This window comes from Amaranthus tricolor, chromosome 7 (genome assembly GCF_026212465.1).
Source record: "Amaranthus tricolor cultivar Red isolate AtriRed21 chromosome 7, ASM2621246v1, whole genome shotgun sequence".
In the NCBI taxonomy this organism is placed as follows: Eukaryota; Viridiplantae; Streptophyta; class Magnoliopsida; order Caryophyllales; family Amaranthaceae; genus Amaranthus; species Amaranthus tricolor.
Window position 1 is genome coordinate 26,697,819 of NC_080053.1, and position 26,926 is coordinate 26,724,744.

The 26,926-nt window shown below is 34.5% G+C and overlaps 1 protein-coding gene across 4 annotated transcripts; it reads left to right on the forward strand.

Annotated features, from left to right (window-relative positions):
• LOC130817290 (DNA gyrase subunit A, chloroplastic/mitochondrial) lies at positions 1-25,854 on the forward strand. Of its 4 annotated transcripts, none has more exons than XM_057682912.1 (27): positions 1-605; positions 1,010-1,079; positions 1,178-1,243; positions 4,709-4,810; positions 4,939-4,983; positions 5,071-5,169; positions 5,262-5,348; positions 6,572-6,642; positions 7,394-7,502; positions 7,617-7,679; positions 11,017-11,082; positions 11,161-11,249; positions 11,952-12,000; positions 13,045-13,131; positions 13,223-13,316; positions 14,612-14,682; positions 14,768-14,857; positions 16,064-16,189; positions 16,277-16,434; positions 17,301-17,382; positions 17,457-17,621; positions 17,728-17,829; positions 19,248-19,384; positions 23,996-24,116; positions 24,976-25,030; positions 25,123-25,222; positions 25,566-25,854. In XM_057682912.1, exons 1-27 carry the CDS (start codon positions 193-195, stop codon positions 25,666-25,668), a joined length of 2,820 nt encoding a protein of 939 aa, XP_057538895.1. In that variant the 5' UTR covers positions 1-192; the 3' UTR covers positions 25,669-25,854. The 4 variants fall into 4 exon arrangements, 2 of the variants coding, with proteins under 2 accessions (XP_057538895.1, XP_057538894.1); XM_057682911.1 differs by having other exon boundaries at positions 38-605; positions 25,120-25,222; XR_009043762.1 differs by lacking the exons at positions 25,123-25,222; positions 25,566-25,854 and adding an exon at positions 23,124-23,237 and having other exon boundaries at positions 38-605; positions 24,976-24,995.
• Positions 25,855-26,926: the final 1,072 nt, after the last annotated feature.

Here is a 26,926-nt window from a genome sequence, read left to right on the forward strand (position 1 = left end):
GTGGTAACTAATACTCCACAAACCAAATCAAAGCTAGATGGAAAGGATTAGAAATCCCTATGACCCTAAAATAAGAACAAGCTTGGCGCGCAAAACAAAAAATATCAGCCGAAGCCATAAACCCTAGGGTTTTAGATTTTCTGGACAACAATTCGTCAATTCCATTCCCTTTCATCTTCCTCTACTCATGGAATGAACACCCATTCCTTCAATCTCCAACTGTATCCTCCAAACCCTACATCAATGGCGTTTTCTGCTGTTGGACTTCGCCTATTCCGCTGCTACAACAACCAACAAGGGTGGTCTCCGACTTTTTCCAAGCTTCGGCCTTTGTCGGATCTCCATTTCTTCTCCACTTCTACTCCTCGTCGTCCGACGATTCAAGCTAAGCGGAAAAAAGAGAGAGAAGTAAGAGCAGTGAACGGTGAAGACGTCAATGGCAGTTTATCCCTCAAAGATAGGGATTCCAGCAATGAGAGAATTGTTCCTACTGAACTTCACAAGGAAGCTACTGAGGCGTATATGGCGTATGCTATGTCTGTTTTGCTCGGACGAGCTTTGCCTGATGTTCGTGATGGGTTGAAGCCTGTTCACCGCAGAGTTCTGTGAGTTATTTTTTCAAATTACTAAATTTATTGCCTTTTGCTTAAGAATTGAAGAGTTTTCAGTAAGTTTCAGTTTGATGTTATTCCTCATCTGGGTATATAACCGTACTAGTACCTGCATTCTCTTGAACTTATAAAACAATTTGCTACATTTCTAATGTTTGCTATGACCCCAAACTCTTTAATTTCCATCCATACATTTAATTTATTTTTTTATAGCACACTCTTTTATGGTGCCTCTTTCCAAGTGCGATCATTTTAACAAATTAAATCTGTATTTGTTGGTCAACTTTAGATGTATGAGCACATCTGACGTTGGGATAGATAGACAACTATTAATGTTTCTAAGATTTTTTTTACAATACTTTTAATACTATTCGGTTTATGGATGGTCTCGGGAGCAGATTTGCTATGCATGAATTAGGAATTTCTTCCAAGAAGCCTTTCAAGAAATGTGCTAGAGTTGTTGGAGAGGTTGGTGAACCAAAAACAACATATCATTGACATTTAGATATCTTTATCTCCTTATGCATAGTTGAATACTAAAAAAATATAACATCTTTCCATTGAAGGTCTTGGGGAAGTTTCATCCACATGGAGATGTTGCTGTCTACGAGTCATTAGTGCGCATGGCACAGGTAAAACCATAAAATAGATAAGTATATAGTTCCGTACTATTTCATGAAGCATCTTATGTTACATGAATGGCATATAGTCAGCTGTAATTTTTTTTTTTTTTTTTGCTTATTTTGGTTTTTGTGTACCATGTAGCCTTATTAGGAGAAGGGTTACTTTTTTTTTGAATTGGAGTGTCAATTGTCTACATTTGCCTTAGTTTCTCTTTTTTCTATTTTGGGAATTGATTTATCAGCGGTTTAAAATTTATGAAAAATGCTAATAGTTGGTGCCTTGGTAGAGTGTGACTTGAAATTTTATCACTATGTTCTTGGTCTTCTGGTGAGAAACTTATCTTTATTAGGCTTGTTATGGGTATGTATAATCTTCATTTGAAAGCCACTAAGACTTCCTAAGGTGCTAAGGTTTGGTTTTGAGTGTGAGGCAAAGGTGTTGGCCTTTGTGTGTGAGGCGCCCTATAACTCGAAAACTAACTTAGAAACCAAAAAAATCTCCGAAAAACCAAGAATTGAAATAGTCACTCCAAAAGAACCTATATAAAACCTTGAGATCAATCCATCTGAGTTAGAGCGCGTCTCATGGGTCTAACCATTTAACTGCAATTCCAAAACAACTTGTAAGTTCAAAAAAACCCAAAAACAAAGTAAATTTTATAAAATAGTCCACTATACAGTCCCTAATTACATATGAGCAAACATCTCCAAAAATAAACATTATTTTCATATGCTACTATTTTTATACATGCTCCAAATTATCGCATAAATGAAGCTCCTTTAGCCTAAATTCGATATTTAGGAACTCCCATTCAGACAAGTTTAAAGAAAAAAAGAAACAAAACAAGACAACAAAACATTGCAATATTACAGCGACATATTGTAAAAGAACTTCGAGTTCAAATAGTAAAAACCATTCAAAATACACATACAAATTTAATAACAATATCATCAATACTTAGCATGGAAATATTTGGGAGTGAAGATCTCGATGACGAGGTCATTTTATGCACTCCTCTCATGCTCAAAAACTATGTGAATCAGTGACATATCTCGACAAGACGCCAACACCTTATCCTGTCATAAGTTGTCCGGTCATAAGTTGTTCATACTTGTTTTCACAACATACTTACTCCCCAAACAAATTCATAACAGCTAGTCTCTTGAGAGATCGTCTTTTTGAGAGATGTATCTCAAGTCCAGCCCATTAAAGATTAATGCCTACTTACCGTATTCTTAATGCCTACTTACATTATCCTTAATGCTTACTTACCGTATCTTTAATGCCTACTTTTAATATCTTAAATGTCTATTTATATCATTCTTAATGCCTACTTATAATATTTTAAAAAATATATAATGGGCCGGCCCAATTAGATGGTCTCTCAAAGAGACCATCTCTCACAAGAATTTGTGAATTCATAATGATGCTATGATAAGGTTTGAGTAGTACACAATTTAAGAGTCATTTATCGTTGTCAACTTCTGTATCATAAAGTAGAACTAACAATTGAAAAGAGATAACAAAGGAGTTTATTCTCAAAATCATCAGCCATATTGCCACCAAGGGTCTTCTTATTATTCTCCAATACACCCTTGGTCCCTTTGAGTTTGCACCATATAACTCAAATATATGGTGCAAACTCAAAGCGACGAGGAAGTATAATGATTCAATTCATGCTTTAAAACAAAAGAACGTATAGGTTAAACTTGTGAGCAAGTGTGCTAAGTAAGAATGATTAAAGCTTCAACAATGGATTAAATATGCTTAAACTAAATGTTTTCAGAGTATACATTGAATTTTAAAAGTTAATTTAGGCAATTATACAATAATGGCTGTTAACCTTTCCAAGTGGGTTTTGGAAACTATGAAGTGGAATTCAGAAGGGATGTTTTTTCAAGTGCCCCTAGAAAGGATATTCATACACGATATGAGCCCTTAGTTGTATTTGTTAAGTGCCTATGTCATACTTAGTTTTAAGAGGCGCAAGGCGCGAAAGGTAACTTTAACAAAGGCGAAGACACATACCTTTTGTATGTGAGGTGCACAATTTCACTAAAAAACTTCAAAATTAATAACATTTAATACTTAAAACAACATGAAGTTCTTATTATAATAGCATTAAGTAAGATAAGCACTACTTTGGCATATAAAGCCACACAATAACATAGTCATGTGCACATCAGTTAAGCATATAACTTATAGCACAACAATTAAGCATATAACTTACTACATAACAATTAAGAAAGTAACTTAAAGTCCAAATTAAGCATTATAAAAAAATCCTAGCAGTATACACTCACAAAGTAGAAGCACAAAGTAGCAATAACAAGAATGAAAACAAGCAACTTTACTCTTTACCGTTGCATACAAAAAAATCCCAACAATTAAACAAGACAAGAAGAGATCCACATAGTGACATGTATAAAGACAAAAAATATTTAAAACTTATAGGTTACTTACATGGTGTCACACATGAAATAACCAAATAAAGAACCAATTTCGAAAATGTTGTGGTCAAACTTATGTTATAGTCCACAACTCCAAAAAAATGTAAAGTACCTGTTGTTCAAATTACAATGGAGGAAGCCATGTGAAGAAGATGTTCTTGTCTTCTTCTCACTCTGCTATTTATTTTAGGGTAAAAAATGGTATCTTTTTTCTTCCCAAATTAACTAAAATGATATAAATTAAGGGTAATCTAGTAGTATCATGCAAAAGTAAGAATTCTTAACACCTAGAACATAAATCATACAAAAGTACATCTTGCATACAGAAGCGCATAAGGCGCCAAAAGTGTGAGGTGCATAAGGCGCCCTAAAGGCGCGCCTTGGGAGTGCCCCTTGTATGATTGTATCTCGTTGGTCCTGGAGTCTGCGAGGCGTTTTCATTGTCGCCTTGGTTTGCTCGGCGCCTTGGGTGTGCTCTTTAAGACAAGGTAAAATTGATATTAATATTCCGACCTTTGTTTTTTGTTTGCTGTCAACATACTAATAGGATATGCTGATAACAAACTAAGGGTAAAGGTTGAATTATTATAAAATAATAGGTTATGCTGCTAGAAAATTAAGAGCAAAGGTTGGATTATTAGAAAATAATTCAAAGATGGGATTATTTACAATGGATGGGTGAATTATTAATATCAATTTTTCCTTAAAACTAAGGTGTCATATATTGAAATTCTGTGGCTTTACCAGTGCAAGTTTAAGTGTAGACTATAGAGTTCTTATACAAAGGACAAGCAATTTTTGCTATACATTTTCTTTTCGAAGCTTTTTTTAATTAGTTATTAATTTTAGCTACCTTTCAGATCACTTCTACAACCTTTCGAGAGGCCTTATCTAGTTATTGTTTTTTTAAATTTAATTTTATGCGTCATTGCCTGCATGCTTTTCTTGCCTTAGTCTATTATCTATCTCTTATAGTGTAATATTACGGAGATAATTTGAAAATATTTGTGTGTTTCTTTGTAGGATTTTTCTTTGAGGAGCCCACTCATTCAAGGACATGGAAACTTTGGTTCACTTGATGCCGATCCTCCTGCTGCAATGCGATACACAGAATGTAGACTAGAAGTAAATTGCTTCTGTCTTTATATTGTCTTCAACCACTATGGAACATCATGATAACTTGGGTTTTGGCCTTTGAATTAATATTTCTTTGATTTTAAGATGTTACTTGTTTATTCCATTGACTTTTGCAGGCATTAACTGAAGCAATGTTGTTGGCTGATTTAGAGCTAGATACGGTCAGTTCTTATCACTCTGTTGAATCTATACTTCAAATCTAGGCATTATTGTTGAGAGTTCTTACAGAATAATTGCTTTTCATACAGGTAGATTTTATTCCTAACTTCGATAACTCACAGAAAGAACCATCAGTTCTTCCTGCTCGTATTCCAAATATATTGTTGAATGGCTCTTCAGGAATTGCGGTAGTGTTTATGTTTTGTTTATGTTATTGTATATCTTCTTTACCTTACTATCTGTGTCAAGAATCTTGTCCAATGTTAATTCACAATTACAGGTAGGAATGGCTACTAATATCCCTCCACATAATCTTGGAGAGTTGGTTGATGCACTTTCTGTGTTAATTCACAATCCAGAAGCAACAGTAGGATCAACTTCTCTCGTCTGCTTTTTTGATAATCATGCTTTTAGTTCAATTCTTGATGCAATGTTTTGATACTTAGGTCCTGTGCACTATCTTTTGGGACAAATAAAAATCATCCAGCTTTTCTTTGTTTGAGATCTGTAATTCTTGTTCACGCCTCCACTCTTGAGTTTTAGTTTCTTTCCTGTAAAAGTGATAATCCACCTTAATATAAACCCTTCAACATCTTGAGCAGCTTTAGGTTCCGTTAATTTTATTTTATACTTGGAACTCATCAGGGACATAAGCAAAGAAAAATTCTCTAATTATTTCATTTAGTTGGATACATTACAAGCATCATATAATATTTTTAAAAAGGAAAAATTACCTAGAATAATCCAACATTTTCATTATTTCCTTACATTAATCCCACTTATTGATTAACCATGAATAATTTCAACTTGAGTTATTTTCCTAGAGTAAGCCCGGTAACTGATGACTTGCTATAGCAAGTTTTATTTTTTTAAAAAAGGATAAATTATGATATAATGTCGATAAAAATGTTAAATAAATGTTCAGAATTTTTTATAATTCAGAATTTTTATGTAAATTTTCAAAATTTTTCTTTAACTTTACATAAATTTTCAATTTACTTTTTTGGTAAATTACCTACTATAGCAGGTCATCGGATTACCCGAGTTTACTCTAAGCCAATACCCTCTAAACTTGGGATTATTTATGGTTAATCAATAGGTGGGATTATTATAGGAGAATCATGAAAATGTTGGATTATTCTGGGTAATGTTTCTTTTAAAAATAGATCATTTAAACTGCGTAGGGTTTTTATGAAGGTGGATTATAATGTCCCTTGAGTGAGACACAATATTGCTTATATATTTTGTTTTTTTTTGTCATATGCATTTCATATATTACAACTTATCTTCCCCTTATGTGTTATTTTCCTCAGAAAACATGTTGGTATCTGTTTTAATCGCCATCATTGTGCATATCTTTTACCAAATTAAGGTTTTGAAGTAGCACTTGGTTTAAGGTTTGAAAAATAATGTTCTTGATTGGTATGTTTTGTACTTATGTTGTGTGCTTTGTGGATAGTACTTCGGAAATCATTGATGTATAAATAAATATATTTTGTTCCTGATTGACATATTTGAGTTGAGCACTAAATGACTGTTTTGATTTCAGTTTTTGTTGATTTTTATTATTTTTTGGCACTTTTGTCATAGCTTCAAGAGCTGTTGGAGTCCATGCCAGCGCCTGACTTTCCAACTGGGGGTTTGATAATGGGTAATCTTGGGTAAGATATCTTCATCTTTGTCATCATCACATTGTAATATAACAACATCCTCTCCTTGTCGCTGTCACATTTTTTTTACCAATCTTCTTGCAAATTAGAACAAGCGAATTATTATCAGTTTGGGTTTTTTGTGCCATTTGAGTTGTTTTTGTATCCTTGCAAAAACTTGCCTGCTTTTGATCTCTTTGGTATGGTTCTTTCTACTTAATGCGAGTTATATTCGGAACAAAATTTAATTATAAAGATTATGGCTAATGTAAAGTGAATAGCAATGGAAGTATCTTCTTTTTTTTGCTCACTTATCTCTTTGCTCATGAAGTTTTAATGTGGACTCTGCTTTTCTTTTTGATAACATCCTTTGGATGATAAGGGGAAATGATGAATTAGTCTACTTTAGCATATGTATCTCGGGAGGGGTATGGTATTTCAAATGATTTGGTTATTTCTTATTAATTATGCAATCGCGGGTTTTGGTAAAAAGAAATAATAATGACCAGAGAACATACTATAGAGGGGATAACTTATTTCTCTGGTGTCATTTGCTGTCTTGATACAGTTAGGATTCCAAACTATTTATGATTGAACGTTCATAAGGCACTACTAGAATTTTTGAAAGTGAGAAGGCACCAGTTACCAGAAACAAATCCATCGCTTTCTTTCAACTTGTTTCTGAAATTCTTTTGTGTGATTGAAGTCATCATGTATTTTGGTTTTAGGGTGTGGAGCTTTCTAATCACCTTGACTTTTCTAGAATTCTTGAGGCATATAAAACTGGGCGAGGACGCGTTGTCATAAGAGGAAGGACAGAGATAGAATCGTTTGATTCTAAAACTAAACGTACAACTATTATCATAAAAGAGGTCTGCATGTTTTTCAGGGACACTTTTGCTCTGGTCATTGTTTCCTTTTTCTTCCAATTAGCTTTTGTAAACTCTTAGCTATGATTTTATTTTTGCTGTTTATCAATGAAACAGATTCCATATCAGACAAACAAAGCCACCCTAGTTGAGAGGATAGCGGAGCTTGTTGAAAATAAGGTAGGGCATTACTTTCAAACTTGTGGCTGCATGTCTTAGAAAGCATGAACTTAGGGCTTTTAACAAAGCGGATTTTTCAATGCTGAATAGATTTCCAAATGCCCATGCAGTTATACTAGTGTTGTATTGCAAGCCTCCTTTTGTTGCATAGATTCATAGATATGCCTATGTTGTTCTTGTTTTTTCCGTGGATGGCCATCAAGAATTGAGTGACTAACTATTTGGACAATTTAATGCTTTAGTTACTGACTCCAGTCAGACCATACTAGAGCTTCTCTTGCGGGCTCTTGTAAACAGAGCATGAGTGAGATGTAACAGTTTTAAGATACTGGCTGTAGCAATGTTTACACATTAATAAAGTAGTTCCTATTATTTAATTAAATTTTTATTTTAAAGTATAAATTAATGTCATCATGTCATGCTGATATATTATAAAGTGCAAGTCGATATGTTGCATCAATATTGTGGAATAACATATCTTTTGGATTACAAGGAAATAATAAAAGGAACTTATTATATGAGAGGGATTATTGTGATTTAGGGAACATAGTGGAAGCTTTAGATCATTGGATGAAGAGAAATTTCTGAATATGTACATTGTAGGTCATATAGTCAGGTTGAGTCAATTCAGACTAGTTGGTTTAGTATGGGCGGGCCACTTACCCTCGAAAGGTCGTGTGTTTGATCCTTGCTGTTGATGTGGGGGTAGTGTGGGTGGGCGATTGCCGATCTGTAAGTACCTCTATAAATGTCCAAAGGACCCAGAGGCACGTGACTAGACTTACCTAAACATTTTTGTAGGCCTGACAAAAGCTAACCCGACATGTTAACCCGTCTGAAAAATGTGAATTTGGGTTGAGACTTTTGACCCAATTAATAAAATGGATCGCCTGATCTGATCTAATTATTAAATGGGTTAGGTTCAGATTAAAATCTTAAACCCGAAACAAATCTGTATAACCCATTTAATAAAATGAGTTTAATTCGAATTAAATCTATAAGTATAACCTAAATTTAATTCATTTATTATTTTCCTATTTTAATAGTAAATTCAAAATAAACAACTAAACAAGAAAAAGTTTAAAACTTAGGCCTAAAAATTTAGATGTACCAATGTTAAAAACCTTAAAAAGAAAGAAAAAAAAACTCTAAACAGGTAAAGTAGGTCGAAATCAAGTTGACCCAATCTATTGTTGCAGGTCAGGTCAGGGTTGTGATTTACGACCCTAATTAACTAAGCGGGTTAGGTTTTGGTCAAGGGCTTTCTAATCTGTTTATATATGACCTGAACCCAAACCCGACCAACTTGATCTGTTTGACAAACGTATATTTTTGTGTACTCCAAAACAGTCAGGATGTGCCATTTTGGCTTTGTAGGCTTCCTCATCTTGAAATTTTGTTGGCAATTTTTAATTATATTATTAATGAAAAAATATTAAGGCCAAGGAACAAAAATTCCTGAGTCCCACAAAATGCATCAGTCAGCCCACCTTCTATAAAGGATTTTTCAAGATACCATGCATATGCAGGGATTCATGTTGCCTCATCTTACTTCAGGTCTTCAGCACTTTCTCTACGAAGGACAAGTACTAGAAATAAATTTAGAGCTTCATGAATTTCAGTCTTTTGACTAGGAATTTGATTCTCTTGGTCTTTTTTACTTGGACTTTTGTTGGACCTCATGTTGGACATTTTAAAATGGATATTGGTAGTTGATACTTCATGTTGGGCCAAGTGAATGAGAAGTTTTAAGCATAAGTAGGCTGCTAATTCTTCTTTTTGATAATCTGATACTTTGCTTTTGAATATAGGAGGAGAATGTATGTGGATTGTGGATGATCATTGAAATTAGTTTTCTTAGTTGTATTCTTGTAGATCATTATCAGATGGATAGAATAAAGAATAAAGTATAATACATTAATTTGTTTTAATTTAGGTAACCGATCCCATATTGTTGAATAAGGCTTTGGCTTGTTGCATTACTACTATGATAATAGGTTGAAGCAATTGCAATTTATAATCAACTAGTGCCGTTATAGGATTTTTGGTTGAACTTGAACATGATCAAGTCTCTTATGGGGAATTTAATGTCTTCCCTTTTTCTTTGAACCCCTAATTGTGTTGAGGGATGCCGAATGCCTCCAAGGCTCAACTTCTCTACACCATAACCAATCTTGACCATCCATCACCATCTTAATCTCAACTCCTTCACCTGCTCTGCCAACATTACTTATAGATATTTGTTAATATTGCAAATTTGCTATGGCTTCTATTTCAACAAGATTTCTCTCGAGTCTTGACTCAAACTTGGTTCTTAGTGTTAGATGCCATTGATTAGCTAAAATTTTATTCTTAACTAATAAAGGATTCAATATCATAGTTGCTTGTATTTTTAGGTAGATGTTCTTAAATCTCAGGTGAATGGAGGGAGGACAATAGGAGTATAGGACATTGGTGAGGACGTAGGAGAGTTAGAGAAATAGGAAGAGTTATTTATTGAAGTACAAGAGGTTGCTAGATAAGGATATACTTTCAGATATTCCTAACGGTGATGATTTGATTAGACGGGAATGCTTATCTGCTAATGTGTTTAACTGAATCCTCACAACTCACAACCTCAAAACTAAGGAAACTTGATGGAATGCTTGTAACTCATTATTCCGGTCCTTCATCCACTGCCTTGGTGGAGCCTAACATGAGCATCTACGTTACTCTGACTTGTGACTTAGTCTCAGATGTCAACACGGTTCCCCTTATCACATGAAATGCCTGGGGTCCTCTTGTTGAATGAAAAACTCTTGTGTGGCTGTTTGCAGGCTGCATCACAAAATAGAGAAGGTTAGAAAAAGTTAGTTAAAAAAGAGTTGTTTCAGGTGGCTCTAGGTTTTTCTGAATTATGTAGATTTTTGATGGGCCTCATTAGATTTTTTTCCACTGTACTACATTGCTTTGTTACAGCTATATCCAAATTACTTCTTCCTTCTCTCCTTGTAGTGGAAACTGTTTTTATTACCTGTCATGTCATGCTATCAGTTACAAAGAAACTCTCAAATGTAAACTTGAGATAATAAATACTCGTATGTAAAAGTTCAACCAATGCACTTATTTGATTGTATCTCGTGTCCCGTTTTTTTTTAAAATTGTATTTTGGAGGATACTTGGATCCAGAATTACTTCTCATTCGGACACATCTAGATGCGTTTGAGTAAAAGCATACACATTACTCATAGATGAACTTCATGCGTATGCAGAGTACTTTTTATATGCTAAATTATTCTAATGCAAGCTAACTCTAATATTTTTTATTTTTATATCCTTTTATTTTCTTTATAAGCAGAGTTTAGAAGGAATAAGTGACATCCGTGATGAAAGCGATCGTTCAGGGATGCGCATTGTAATTGAGGTAGATTTTTTAGTAATTTATTAAGATGTAATATGTTTTATATTGCGGAATCTTAAGATTCATATGGCGTTATTGCAGTTAAAGCGGGGAGCTGATCCTTCTATTGTCTTAAATAAATTGTACCGTCTTACTGCGCTTCAATCCAGCTTCAATTGCAACATGGTGGGGTTAGTTACTTCAACTAAACTTCTCTTTTCGCTAGAGTGCTTTTTCCTAAATTCTGTATACTGCATTAAAGCGTGTTGAACTGAGATTTGAGAAAAAACCACATTACTCGTTTCATGGTGGGCAAAGTTTTATGCAGAGTTTTTGGGATGATTATTCAATGCTATTGATACCGAAAATAATGGATTATAATTTGTCATTTCTTGATTGGAAAGTTTTTGCATCACATGATAATTATGTATATGACGTTATTTGTCGCTGGCGGGAGGCTGACTTTGCATGCTGTTCTTGTGGATAATGAGATCATTGTGGGTTTCTAAAGGTTTTTCGGTCCAATTTTGAAAACGGAAGAATTTATTAGGCATCAGAGTGAAGAGTGTGACTGAAAATTGTATGTTAATAAAACAGTAGGGAAGCATGTGGTTGCATTTTGTCTGAAAAGTAGTTTGTGAAGCTTTGCCTTGGGAGTGATCCCTTGCCTCTCGAATGCTGGGGGCTTGTGATTGATTTGGGTTACTCTGATCCTAGATTTAATCTATCAGTTACCTAATTTTCAGCTTGTAACCATGTGTTTGTTGTTGATTAATTCTTAGCATCCATGTCCACTTTTGATGTGATCATTCCATTCTGATGAATTAAGTTTCTGTATTTCTTACTTTCTAAGACTCCATTTGCCAACATTTTTATTATCGTCAAATGTACAGGATTCTTAATGGACAACCAAAACAGATGGGCTTAAAAGAGCTACTTCAGGTAATTTGATTGTATGATTCACTTTTTGTATCCTTGCATTCTGATAACTACAGTGCAAAGTAGAATCCTTTTGGCCTTCTTCAGGTGTTCCCCATTTTTCTTCCACATTTCTGAAGTCTAGTAGAAAAATGTCTTGTGAACTTGACTTGCTGAGTTAATTCAATGAACTTACAGGGAGGAAAAGTTAAATGTGAAAAAAATTTCAATTATGTGTCATTATTTATCTTTGGAAATTGAATATTGATCTTATTTCTTGGAAAAACCTACCTTGAGAACTTTGAAGTACTAGTAGAAAACTAGGATATACTTGGCCTTGTAGTATAGTCAACATTTGATTTTCAAATATGAATAATACTATGAAGAATTATGTCTATATGTTATCCTTGATTTTTAATAATGGATTTTTTTTAGAAATTCACAGTGGTAACCTTTTACTTATTCTTATGATTTCATAACTAAAGTTTGTTAAGGAAGTCATTTACAAATGCAAGAAGGTTCTGAAAAGTAGGTGACTTGATATAAATAGAAGTTCAAGGATCAGTAATAGGGATAACTTTTAGAAGTTACTGCTGTTGTGGAGTCTGGGTGGTGTGATGTATACTAGATGACTATTGAGACTCGCTAAGTGGTTATTTTGCAGTATCTTCATAGAGTTTTTCTCTTACAAAAAAGGAGTGAAAGGGAAAAAACTACAAAAGCAGAAGGTGACTAAATTACTTGCAGACTGTAGAGGCTTTAGGAGTAACAAATTGAGGGTGTAAGGAATGTGGGTTCTGTTAAAAAATTTGGTACCCCAAAGAGCAACTACGCTCACTATTGTAGAAATAGTGGGAAATTTGTAATTTTCAAATACAAAGTGAAATATAATTCAGAAGAAACTAAGTTTCAGTTGCTTTACTTTGTGCATATATGTAATTGAGTTGCTTCTCGATGGATTATGGTTTCAGATGGGTGTTTCTCTTAGTAGCATAACAGAGAATGGCTATTGTTTTCCAGTTTCCTCGTTTCAAACCTTATTGGATTACATGAATTCTGCTCTTGCAGGCATTCCTTGATTTTAGATGCTCAGTAATTGAAAGGCGTGCTCGGTTTAAGCTTTCACAAGCACAGGATAGACAACATATTGTGGAGGTACTTTTGTAATTTAGAAACATGTCATATTTTTGTGCAGTTATCTTGAGTATGTATCTCCTGTATAATATTTTTGTGATCTTATACTTAGGGTATCATTGTGGGGCTAGATAATTTAGATGAAGTTATTCAATTGATCAGGAAAGCATCAAGCAATACTATGGCATCAACAGATCTGATGAAAAGTAAGTTCTCAAGTACCGAGTTTTGCTTAATTTTTAAACATGATGTAATCATTCTTTGAAGTACCGGGCTTAACTATAAAGCATGTTCCAAGTAATAATAGTACTTCCTGTTTTTTTAGTTGCACTATTTGACCTTTTGTCGTGCAAGCTTTTGGGAGAAAGTTCGACTTGAGTGAAGTTTTGAATTTTTGAATTTAATGCTTATATGACGAATATTCCTTAATTTTCGGTTCAATCATTTTGTTCATGGAGAAATTTTGCTATTTAATGCATTGCATGTTTTAGCTTGATTATATTTGTGTGATGAATGCATCCTCACCTTTAGGGCTGAATGTAGCTTGGGTCCGTTGATTTGGGAACGAGTGTAATTTGTCAATAACTATCCTTTGTATGTTACAATAATAGAAGAGTGTGGATGAAGGCTAGCATGTCGTGTTAACAGAGGTGGAATGAGTCACGAGAGAAATTGTGGGAAATGGAGTTCTAATGGTTGTGAAATTCCGAAGGTTCAAGACACATCTTTCATGGACTAAATAGATGCCCAAAAAAGAACTTATTACATTGTTTTATGGTTTTGTGTGGTTATGCTTGACCAAATATATATGCAATTAATCATTACGGAAGTTTCTACCTAGTACTTTTTTTGCCGGTACTTATAACAAATATAACAATTGTGTTTTTACCTTAATGTTTTAACTTCTAATAAGTTGATGGGTGACTTTATTATTGTATTTATTATGTTGTCGAAGACGAGCCTCACTATCTGAGAATCATAATGATTTTTTATAAAACAAATAATATTTTCTTATATCAAGTACTATGCTTCATGTTTTTTTCCAATTTAGCTGCAAACAACTACTAGATTAGCTATTTTTACTTGTATTAAAGACTAGAGAGCTGGATGCTGTACTAGATGAGGTTGTTGCTCCCTATTTTGCAGGGGTGGAAATAATTTGATTAGCTTCAATGGACTTAGTGTGTGATTGAGATGTTTTCTTTTGTAGACAGTTTAGTCTATATAGGGATTCCGGGTCTCCGATTATGTATATTATTATTGTTATTATTGATTGTTGGCATGTTGATAATATTAATGAAATTGTTGTACTTCTATATCTATATGGTATAAAAGACGCAACCTTTGTTTTCTAGCTGTATGATGTAAAATACTTGGATGCTCCCCGGAGTTTATTTGTCGGTCTTATTTATTACTCTTATAGATGTCGTGTCTTGAGGGTTTCCAGTTGTAATTAAGACATCTGACGATTAAGTCTATTGATATATCTTTATTGTTGCAGATTACAGTTTGTCCCAGAAACAAGCTGATGCCATATTGGATATAAACCTAAGAAGGCTTACAGCTATGGAGGTCTGTTGTAAATAGTTTGTTAACATTAGGTTGTATGCACCATACTATTTGTTTAGTGAAACTTATCGTACTGATGATACACCAGAGAAAAAAATTTGTTGATGAGGGTAAATCTTTGATGGAACATATTTCTAGACTTGAAGATCTTTTGTCGAGCAAGAAACGAATTCTTCAGGTAATATGTTTTTTTTTGCTAGACAAACTGTTTGATCTTGTATCCACTGACCACTGCTCATATGACTTCAACAAGTTTTATCATACAATTTTGTTTTCCATGTTTGAGCAAATGGTGAATCATACAGAAAAAAACAATTTATTTTTTAAAAATAGCTAAATTTGGGCTGAATATTTATGAGAATATGTTGCAACTTATCTTTTACCTAAATAAGATTATTTTGTAATTAACTGATTTATAAAAGATTTTATTAACATTAATTTTAGATTAAATGAAGATTTCAATATATAAGGACTTTATTCTATTTTTATTAATTTATAAAGATTATCTAATTTTTCTTAATTATTTTATGAATACGTAATGCTCATAGGCAATCTACGGGATTGGCTCAACAGTCAAGTGAAATCGAGTTTCTTACAATATTACCTACTCCCTCTGTCCCATAATTTTAGCTCCATTTGTGTTTTGTTTACTGTTCGTCAAACTATTTACATTGTATATTATTCTTAATCTATAAGTTGAAATTTCGTCAAATGAGATCTTGTTTGATTTGTCTCAATGTTTACTCTATTAATATCAACTTTTTATAATTTATAGTTATGCATAATTAGAGATATTAATGGTTGGAATTGTGTATTGGCAAACATGAAAAGTACAAATAGGGCTAAAATTATGGTAAAGAGGGAATGTTTGGTAAATTTTCCTGATAGAAAAATATGACAGTCTAAGAAACTTGTGGGGAATACCTCAAAATCAAGAGTGTCCATTCTTTCCTAAAATTGCTCTCATTATGTGTACAAAATCATACGACGTCCAAAGAAAATTGTGGGGAATCCCTCTAAATTAATATAGTATCTATTCTTACCCAAAATTGCAATTATTATATGTACAAAATCAATGATTTTAAGACTAATAAAACAAGATCCTGTTGTTTACACATTCGAGGAAAAATGTGAAACAAGATTTTGATTGATGAATAGTGTTTACTATTAGTGTAGCTATTAATTTTGAAGGGAGGATAATATTGAGGATGTCACTGAATCCAATAAATCTAGGTTTGATTTTTCTTATTTATGATGTGATTAATGATAATTATTCTGATTTCTGCACATGTTTTTTTTTTTTTTTTTTTTTTTTTTTTTTTTTTTTTTTGGTGAAGAACAAGTCACGATAAAAAGCCGCTAAATTTCCATCTATACTTTGTAGTTAATTGAACAAGAGGCGTTTGAACTGAAGAACAAGTTTGCAACTCCTCGGCGTTCCATGTTGGAAGAGGGTGAAGGAGGTCAGGTTGAGGACATTGATGTGATTCCCAATGATGAGATGATTTTGGTATTAATTCTTATTGGTTTCCTTTGTCTTGTTTCACCTGTTGCTAGTTTTACAATCTCAATGAATGTATTATGTTGAGAATTTCAGGCTGTCAGTGAAAAAGGTTATGTTAAGAGAATGACACCCAACACATTTGTTGCTCAAAATCGTGGTACTATCGGAAAATCAGTTGGTAAAATGCGGATGAATGACATGATGTCTGACTTTCTTGTCTGCCATGCTCATGACCATATACTCTTCTTCAGGTTTGACTCATTCTTTCAAGAAATTTTAATCTGTAATGTACTCATGATTCATGGAACTTGGTTGAATCAGAGTTTGTTTTAGTTGACCAGTAGACCCTTATCGGCATTAAAACAAATCCCTGGTTCAGGCTTTTTTTCTTGCCTTCTCTTTTGGGAGAATTTTTTGTAAAAAGTAGGGATGCATTGAATTTTATAGTGTGTAGCATAGTCTAAAAATGCGGTAATGGTTGCGATCGCGGTAACGGAACGCTAATGCGGTAATGGGAGTGATGCGGTTATCATATCGTCTAAATATCTGTCGAAATTATAAGATATCCCTTAATGTGGCCCAAAACACGGTTACGCGGGAAATATCGGTTCGTTTGTTTTGAAAACCTTTTTAACGCGGCCGATGCGATGCGATGCGGCCTTGTTTTTATTCTATGGTGTTTAGTGAATTGTGATGTTGATTTGGTAAACCAGATATACATTGTACTTTTGTGATTGGATTGATTGAGCCTTTTTCAATCAAGGTACACATGTTCAAGAAAAGTGTAAAAGAATACGTTAACAGTGCTAGAATTCAGTTTTAGTTGTCAATGTGGCAACACTCATGGTGGTAAGTTTCTTGTGCTGTCGGGCCAAGAACATGAGATATCCATTGAACAATCTAAAACGTGATTTTTTTACTAGAGGTTCTATTATATGGAATAAATACCTAGACCTTTGCCTTACTTTTGAGTGTTTTTATTTAGGTTTCACTATAACCTCCCGAGATGAAATTCATGCAGCCAATTGCTTCTCGATCTTGTTATGTTGTTTGCTCCAATGTATAAGTTTAGGCAGTTGCTTCAATCATGACTTGGCTTGCAATACCTGTTTTGTAGTGACAAGGGTACTGTCTACTCTACTCGTGCATATAAAATTCCTGAATGTACTCGAACAGCTGCTGGAACACCATTAATTCAGGTAATTTTCAGTTGCATCATTTCTTGATTTCATAAGACACTTTTGGTCTCTGCTGATATCTGTCTGAATCTCAGATATTGTCCTTGTCTGATGGTGAAAGAATAACATCCATCATACCTGTGAGTGACTTTGTTGATGATCAGTACCTGGTGATGCTTACAGCCAACGGGTATATCAAGAAAGTATCATTGAATTGTTTCTCATCAATCAGATCAACAGGAATTATAGCTATACAACTGGTCTATCTTCTAATCATACGCATTATCTTCTGTTACTTTTAACTTGAAAATTTACACATAGTCTACTGAGGGATGTGCTTCTTATGCTTAACATGTAATTTGGCAGGTTCCGAGTGATGAGTTGAAATGGGTGCGATGTTGCACAAAACATGATCTTATTGCCATGGCTTCCCAAAATGGAATGGTTATTCTTAGTGCTTGTGATACTGTAAGTTTTAACAATTGAATCTAGCCGTATGGGATATTTGGTATAAGAGCATCAACAATGGTAAAAATGTGGGTTACCCAAATGAATTAGAGGATATAAATGAGTAACCTAACCATTGCACAATAGTTACTCAACTTTGGGAACAATAATGCCATAGCCTTAATCCCAAAAGATTGGATTCGGCTTCATGAACCAATATATTAGTTTCAATAGTCATTTAGTTACTCAACTTTGGAAGCCCTTCCATTTGATTAGCTTGTCCAAGGTTACTTAACTTTGGGTAAGCAAATCAAATGGGAGGGCTTCTGAACTGACAAACTGATACCCAAACTCCACATGGACTGAACTACACAATTGTTTTGTTTTTCAAGTCGAGTGGATGAAAATATTGGGGAACATTTGGGTAAATGAGCATTGCAAGGTAGTGACTCAAATTCGGGGTGGGGAAGTATATTGGAAATGTTGTAGAAGATGTTGTGGCTAAAGGAAAGAAAGAGAGAAGATTTGGAGAACTTTTGTGTTACGTAGCAGTGTTGGTGCTCTTATGTTTGGTACCTCAAATGTTGTGCTCTAGTGTGTAACTTTGTCAGCCATTACAAAGACCCCTGTTTGATAGGACTGTACTGGACTGTGCTTCAATGAACTGAAAGAATAGAATAAATGTGAGTGGAATTGATGTGCTGCACTGAACTGAACTCTTGGAAACTAGTGCTTTTCATGGCTTTAAATAATGTTTGTGTAACAGACCGACCAAGACCCGACCCAAGACTGGATAGTAAACGCACAATAATGGACAATTCGAGTCTGCCCAATGACTCCTAAGAGGACAATTCCTTATTATTCAGTATTCAAAGGCTGCTAAACATTACAAGGGTGACTCTATATATAGCCTAAGCTCCAAAAGAAAACCAAAAATAACAACTATTCTAATTAACAAAACACAAAGACTAATAATTGTGAAATGTCGATAATGCCTTTGGAACCATTGACCCAATTCATCACAATTTTTTTTGTTGCATCTTTGCTAGTGACATTTGGAAATTGGAATTTGAAATTCGGAATTTTGCTAGCTTTGGCTTACTCTATAGATACTTTAGACTTGGAAGTTGGGATAAAGTGCAAGTTGATAAGCAAACAGTGCAGTGACAGCTTGTGAAACCTATTGTCCTGATTTTCTTAATGAAGTCCTTGATGCAGTTACTGAGCTTAAATTTTGGCGTGCCTAATTTTAAACCCCGCAATTTTCTCAAGAACAAACTCTGTTGTCTTTTGTAATGAAACTGCATTCAAGACTTTCTATAACCAATACAATATCATTTGAAGCTGCTGTGGAAATTAATCATGTTGCAGTACTGCTGAAGCTAAAGCAATTTCTACCTTGGATATTCATTATTGTGCATACCTACTAAATATTTCAGATTCGATCTTCTGGAAGAACTGCAAGAGGTTCAATAGCCATGAGGCTTAAAGTTGGGGATAAAATGGCAAGCATGGATATCATACCTGCGGCTCTCCGGAAAGATTTGGACCAAGAGGTTGATGAACATGGTATTTGGTAAGATTCTTATGTCAGGAATTGGATTTATTTATGCTTTTTTTTATTGCTTTGTGCCTCCTTAAATGTATAATGGGTGTCTTGATCTAGAATCTTCTCTGATTCCGGATCGTTATGGAGTATTATAATTAATGGAAAAGTTAGTTTTACTAGAACCTTCTGTAAGCTCTTAATGGGAAATGTTGGTATTTTCTGGTATATTTTTATGGGTTTGAACTTTGATGAGGGGAGTTTTTTTTTCTTTCTTGACATTTGATTGGTCTGTGAATGTTGCACAGAAGTTGATATAAATTACGAATTTAAGTTCAGCCAGACCACAATTATTACTGAAAAAAATCATTAACTTTTATGATACCATAGGGTTTGTTTCTATTATCAGTAGAGTTCACGTGACCAAAATTGATACAGAAAGAAATCTATTCACTTTTCTGGCTGTGAAATTGATACTTATGAAACTTAGTAGTTTCACAGATTTTCTTCTTTTTTTTTTTTGAAGGGAAGGATAATTCTCTACCAGCTAGAGGGGTTAAGGGATTGGTCGTCTTGTAGGTGGTGAGATCGAACCCTTATGTAACACCCCTGAATTTTCGACCCTCAATACGGAACCAAAACCGCTAGGGAACGGAAGAAATTCGGGTGTTATATTAAAAATATAAAATATATAATAAATAATAAGAAGGAAAAAATTAAAGATATTAGAAAACTCCAAAACAAGATTGTAAGGAAAATTTGGCATCATCTTCCCTAAAGTTGGACGCACTAAACAAACAACGATCAATAAAACATATTAAGAAGAGGCATCATCGGCCTTCTAACAAAATATCACGGTGGAATGATCATCGCCTAATCATCGCCTAATCATCGGTCGACATGCTAAGCATGGATCGTGGTGCCAATGTAAACGCTTGAGTTCGAAGAAAGAATGATAATGATAAACTAATTAATAATACAAACCACAAGAACAAACGCAGTGGAAATAACTTATACAAAGGAGGACATGTACCTCAAACTCAAAACATAGACAACTCAAAGGAGTCATTCTAACTTCAAGTAAGACATAATCCAATTCTTAAATAGATAAGGGGATGGTCCCCTCTACTAACACTCACATTCTCTAAACTAGTCTAGGCGCAAGGATTTCATAATCAATAGCTCTTCATATAAAGTGTACTCACTAGTATCTCTTAGTTTCGATGCAATGCATACTATTACAATAAACAATAATGCCTTAAAGAAAATTGCATATAAGGGTTCGTTACTGCGTGTACGTACCTGTAAGCGTCATTGCGTGACCAAAAGTTACAAAAGTCACCCAACTAAGGTTGTACTTTCCTCTTATGAACTGGGAACTTATATAAGTTAGGAATAGAACTAATAAGTTCCCTTAACTACTTTGTCATACCAACTGAATGCCCAAGTACCACTATCATCCGTTCGAGATAAGTTTCCACTCACTCTAGAGCGCGCACACACACACATCTCATTCACATCGGTCATAATCATTGACTCAATAACAACATAAGTCTTTCCATCAATTTAAGAATAAAAGGATTATGTGACTCATTCCTTTACATCGACCAAATTTGAGTTATATTGGTTCACGTTACCTTAAAAAAAAATAACAAATCACACTTGAATCATACGATATTAATATTGTGCTAATATGACAACAATGACAAATCTTAAAGTTACCGCATCGTAATATCATTTATTATATTCTCCGAAGCTAGAAAAACTACAATCAAACATCACAACAAATAACTTTAGCAACTTACAACAATAAGTTAGACACTGCTCATGACTTATTAGAATTATGTATTTTCGACTTCAATAACAACTTAACAAGGTATTAGTAATTCTCAACAATTAAATCACTAACAATTAACAACTATTACTCCCAAATAACAACTAAAACCACTTCTATAGTCTACTACTACGATCGCAACCATTACCAACTAAATCTATCATAATCATAGCTAACACAACTAGGCCTTAAAACAATTTGTGAAATTATCCAACCAATCATATCACCAATATATAACATAAGAGCACACATTAAAATTTCATTCCTAAATTAAACCTTAATTAATTCATTGTTCAAAGTCACCACCTTTTACTACTACATAATACACAAGCAACACAACTCATAAACTAAATAAAATTTCAATTAGAAGCAAGGAAATCATTGAAGAAGATGAGATGACTTACAAAAGTGAAACAAGAGAAAAAGGGGTGAAGAGACAAGTGATTGTTGTGATGGTGGTGACATAAGGTGATGGAGGGGGGGATCGAGTCCACTGTGTAGGCGGCATGTGGCAGCCGCTGCTTCTGGTTTTGGGCACAAACACAGCACGTTGCTGCTGATTTTTGGGCAGGAAACGCAGCACGTTGCTGCTGCTCGTGGAGGGGGAAGTGCAGCCTCCTGCTGCTGGTTGTGGGGAGGAGGACCGCAGCCTGTTGCTGCTGCTCGGGAGGAGAAACAAGCTGGTCTGGTTGTGGGGAAGGAGGACACAGCTGGTCTGATTGTGGAGGAAGGAGCCGCAGACAAGAGGGAGAGGGAAAACGTGAGTTTTGGTGAGGGAAAAAAATGAGAGATCTCACTTGAAACCCTAACTCATCGTTTATTAGGGTATTTTTTTCTAGTAAAACCCAACTAAGAAAACCCACTTTTGTTGTGCCCACGAGTTTTAAATAAAATAAAAATTTTGATTCGAACCTCTTTATTTTAGAAATCGTTTTTATATTTTTAATATAAATACATTTTAACATTTAAATTCGTATATGAAAGAAATTTATAAAAACTAATTCAAAAATAACTTAATATAATTATAAAATCTCTAAAAGTTATTAAAGGATTAAATAATTACGTTATTAAAATCTCGGGGTGTTACAGACTAACCCCTTAAAAAAGTTTCGTCCCCGAAACTAGATTTATAGAAGAATCTAAAAATGAAAATCTTCTAGCCAAATCTCTCAAGTTGGCTCCATTTGACTCACTATGCCTGATAATCTATTATGAAAGATAACTTCTCTTATCTAATAAACACACATGTATGACTTCTTTTTCATTGTTTTCTAGAACTAGTTTCATTAGACACACAAAATTGCATTCAAATGCAGATAACTCGAATTTTCAACGAGAAGCATGGAATAAATGCAATAATACACAATTTAAACAAGAAAACGCGTGAAATTGTGTGAATTTTTTTTTTCGCATTCTACCACCTTAAAAGAACAGTTACGTCCCCGTAACTCAACTAACTGCGGCAAACCGATGTGAATAGAATTTCTCCTGTATATGGAGTTTAACCGCGTTACTACTCTCTTTTTTTTCCCCTTGTATTCATTTTGGTATTTTCGGATCTCGCTAGGTTTCTCCTCATATGACAAGTTTTCGTCAAGGTCCACAACGGTTCTAGATCTAGTACATGTGAATTATCATGAATATATACGTTATGAAATGCATATGGACTTTCGTTAACTTATTTGCAACGCGACTCTATAGACAATTGTTCCAACTTTCACAGGGACTTCATACGATTCTATAAACCTCGAGCTCAACTTGTCGTTCTTGCTAAATCTCATAATTAGTTCCATTGATGAAACCATCAATAGTACATATTATCCCACATCAAAATGCATATGGTCTTCTCTTAAGTTCTGCATAAGAATTCTATTGATCATGGGCTGCCATAATCTTTTTACGAATCATTTTCACTTGTTCGATACTCTCCAATAGCAGATCAAAAGTGATGGACTCACTAAAATCATCCTAGCTTACGGGATTGCGATTTCAACAACCATATAGAGCCACAAAGGATTTTATTTGAGCATGTGCCGCAACGTATGAAATGTATGGAACTCATTTCATTTTATTTGAGCATTATAATAAATATCATAAAAATAATGTTTTCTCGAGTCCTCTAAAACCTAATAAATAATATTAAAGGTCAATTTGATTTACTTCCCGTTAAGACAGAACCCTTCATCCAGAGTCTTCTTTAAACAAAAATTACCATTAACTTGGCATGCATAATTCTAAGTGAAGCACCAATTAAGTTAGGCCTTTAATTATTTTTTAAATAGTCGGCCTCCCAAAAATGGGCCTTGAGTCACTACTCATGGTGCTCTTGTTTTGGGTCGGGCCTGAATCATAGACTTCTGCACATGGAATAAAAATGAGGCTGTAACTTAACATAACGAAAGCTTTCTATCGAATTGCAAAACACAGTTTCGTAACCCATGATTTTAAATCATGGATTGACAACCATTATGAGTTGTTATTCTAACATATCAGTTATTATTATTTTGTTCAAAAGAGTATTAGCTTCTTAAAGGTCTATTATAAACTTAAATATAATTATATACTTTAGAAAATTTGAATTGCTTTAATAAATGGATTTTTTTCAAGTTAACAATTCACAATGCGATGTCCACAAAACAAGTCGTAACACCGCAAGGTGCTGTGTCCGTAACATCGTGACCGTTACCGCAACCGCGACGACATCTATGTATTTTTTTTCGATGCTTTTACTACATTTAAAAGCGTGTAATTGTTGAAGATTCCACTTGTCATGCTGATTGTGAGAATCCTTTGTTTGTTTGATACAGGAAGAAGGGAATCAGAGGTCCCTGGCTACTCTTTGTTTCTGAAAGTGGCTATGGGAAGCGTGTATCACTGAGCAGATTCCGTTTGTCAGGGTTGAAGAGGGTTGGTTTGATTGGCTATAAAGTAAGTTGGTTCTGATACTTCCTCTTTCAGTAGCTGCAATATGATAGTAATATTACAAACAATGTAAGTGAAAGTTAGGCTTCAATCAAATAAAATTAGCCAAGTAGTTAAGTGTGGACATGGTCGTCACCATAGAAAAAAGTTGTGGATTTCTTCGCGATTGCGGTAGTGATTGCAATGTCGCAAACTAGGCCCATCACGTTTCACAGATATCGCAATACGAATTGTTAACTTGAAAATTGTCCATTATATCATAGTAATTGAAGTTTTCTAGAGCATATATTTAAAATTAAAACTTATACTAGACCTTTAAGAATTTGATACATATTATTAAAAAAATTATGACTAATATGTTAGAATAGCAACTTACGATGATTGTTGCTCCATTATCTTAAAATATAGGTTACATGATGGAGTTTCAAGTAACAGTTTGCTCAAAATCCATTATAGAGCGGCCGCTATATAACACAATACCCTTGTTTTTATTTCATTGTCCCCACTTCAAGGCAAGCATGATAATTGCACCGATTTTGGAAATGCTGCAACTGATAAATAATTTCTTGAAAGGGAATTCTCCTTCAACTTTCAAAAACCAAGTATAAAACTAGGATTATTTTATACTTAGCCAGGAGGGCTAATTGAAGCATGTCAAATAATATATAAGCATCAGATTGATTTCCTTAAACAATATGTAGTTGCGGATTAGCATAGAATGGTAGTGCTTTATTCAATACTCGGTGTTCTCGTCGTTAGATTATGGTGCATAGCCCTTGTTGCTATGAAGCTATGAATATGATTTCCCATAAATCCATAGCTAGTTTTGGTTCAAGTGTAAACGTGGTTATTGTGTTATTTTCAGTTTGCATCCGAAGACCGCTTGGCTGCTGTTTTTGTGGTGGGCTATTCACTCTCAGGTAATCTCATGTGAAACCTCTATTTTCTACTTTTCTCCCTTCAGGATACAAGTGAATTTCTACTAACCTTTTACACTTGCATCTGTTAGCAGAAGATGGAGAAAGTGATGAGCATATCATCCTGGTTAGCCAGAGTGGGACTATCAACAGAATAAAAGTTCGAGATATCTCGATCCAAAATCGCTATGCCAGGTAATAAGCACATTATCTTCAAATTCTGGATTCAGTCGGTGGCTGACTCACATTGGGGCTTCGGAGTACCTAGGTCCACATCACACCATAAATTTACGTCTTGTCGAAATTCCGAAGAAAATTGTAAAAAATGATCAATATAAAGTAAAAAAATGTCATGTCCTCTTCATTTAAATTGTCTAACTATTATGATCAATATCGAGGATCCCCATAGTTGAATTCCCACCATTTCATAAAGCCTAGAATAATGTTGATGTAAGTGTTCTCTTGACAAGTAATAGTTGGAGAATTCGTAAGCCTTGAGCTTGATGAACTTTTTTTGGTTTTATTTAAATTTTTTCAGGGGCGTCATTCTCATGCGGCTCGATTATCACGGAAAGATCCAGTCAGCATCGTTAATTTCTTCGGCAGAAAATGAAACTGATGAAAATGAAGCTACAGAGTGAGGCAAATATTTTGAACCCAATCACTGGGACTAGGTGAAGGCTGAAAAATGTGCATGTGTTATATGGAAAAGGATATTCCATTTATGTACAACATGTATATAAATTTTAAGAAATTGACATTCCATTTTGCAGTGTTTTTAAACCTCCATTATCGGCCTAATCTATTTATGTTTGCTTAAAAACAAACGCTTGCATTGAACTTTCTTTGGCTTTGTTTTGTTGCGATGTTGACTGCTAAAACTATCATACACAATTACGGAAATTGTCAAATGAGACTGTCTAACTGTAAGACCCCGGCCCCTCGGACTGTCGGTGACTACTCATGAAGACTGTAGACTAACCTCACAGATCAACACAAGTCTTTCCAACGCACATCGGCCTCACTCGTCCGTGCCCGGGAAAACTTTTCAGGAGGTCCCTATCCTAAGATTGTTCCCCACCAAGCACGCTTAACTGCGGAGTTCTTAGCAAATGGGCTCTCTAGAAAAGAAGATGCACCTTATTGATATGAGTAGTCTATTAATCTTTTTTCATGCTAAATTCGGGGCATGACACTTACCCCCACTTAGGAATACAACGTTCTCGTTGGATTGTAGTTTCAAAATCTATTCCCCTGTTAGGTGTACTGAACACACTTAGCCAAGGTCGTAGGGTTGCTCTGATACCATTTGTCACATTCCGGTCCCTCGGACTACCGATGACTACTCATGGAGACTGTAGACTAGGCCCACAAACCAACACAAGTCTTTTTAAAGCACTTGGGCCTTACTCGTGTGCGCTCTGGAAAACTTCACAAGAGGTCACGCATTTTAAGATTGCTCCACACCAAGCACGCTTAACTGTGGAGTTTTTAGCAAATGGGATCCCATGAAAAGATACACCTTGTTAATATGAGTAGTCTATCATCCTTTTAATTTAGCATGAAAAATATTTGATAGACTACTCATATTAATAAGGTGCATCTTTTCTAAGGAGTCCATTTGTTAAGAACTCTACAGTTAAGCGTGCTTGGTGGGGGCAATCTTAGGATGGGTGATCTCTAGGGAAGTTTTTCCAGGCGCGTACGAGTGAGGCTTAAGTGTGCTGGAAAGACTTGTGTTGGTTTGTGGGGTTAATCTACAATCTTCATAAGTAGTCACCAGCAGTCCGAGGGGCCGGGGTGTACACTAACGTTGAGATCATCTATATTGAGTTTGAGCTAATTTAGTGTATAATTACAAAGTTATAGTTTTGAAATGATTGCTTTTAATTTTATTGA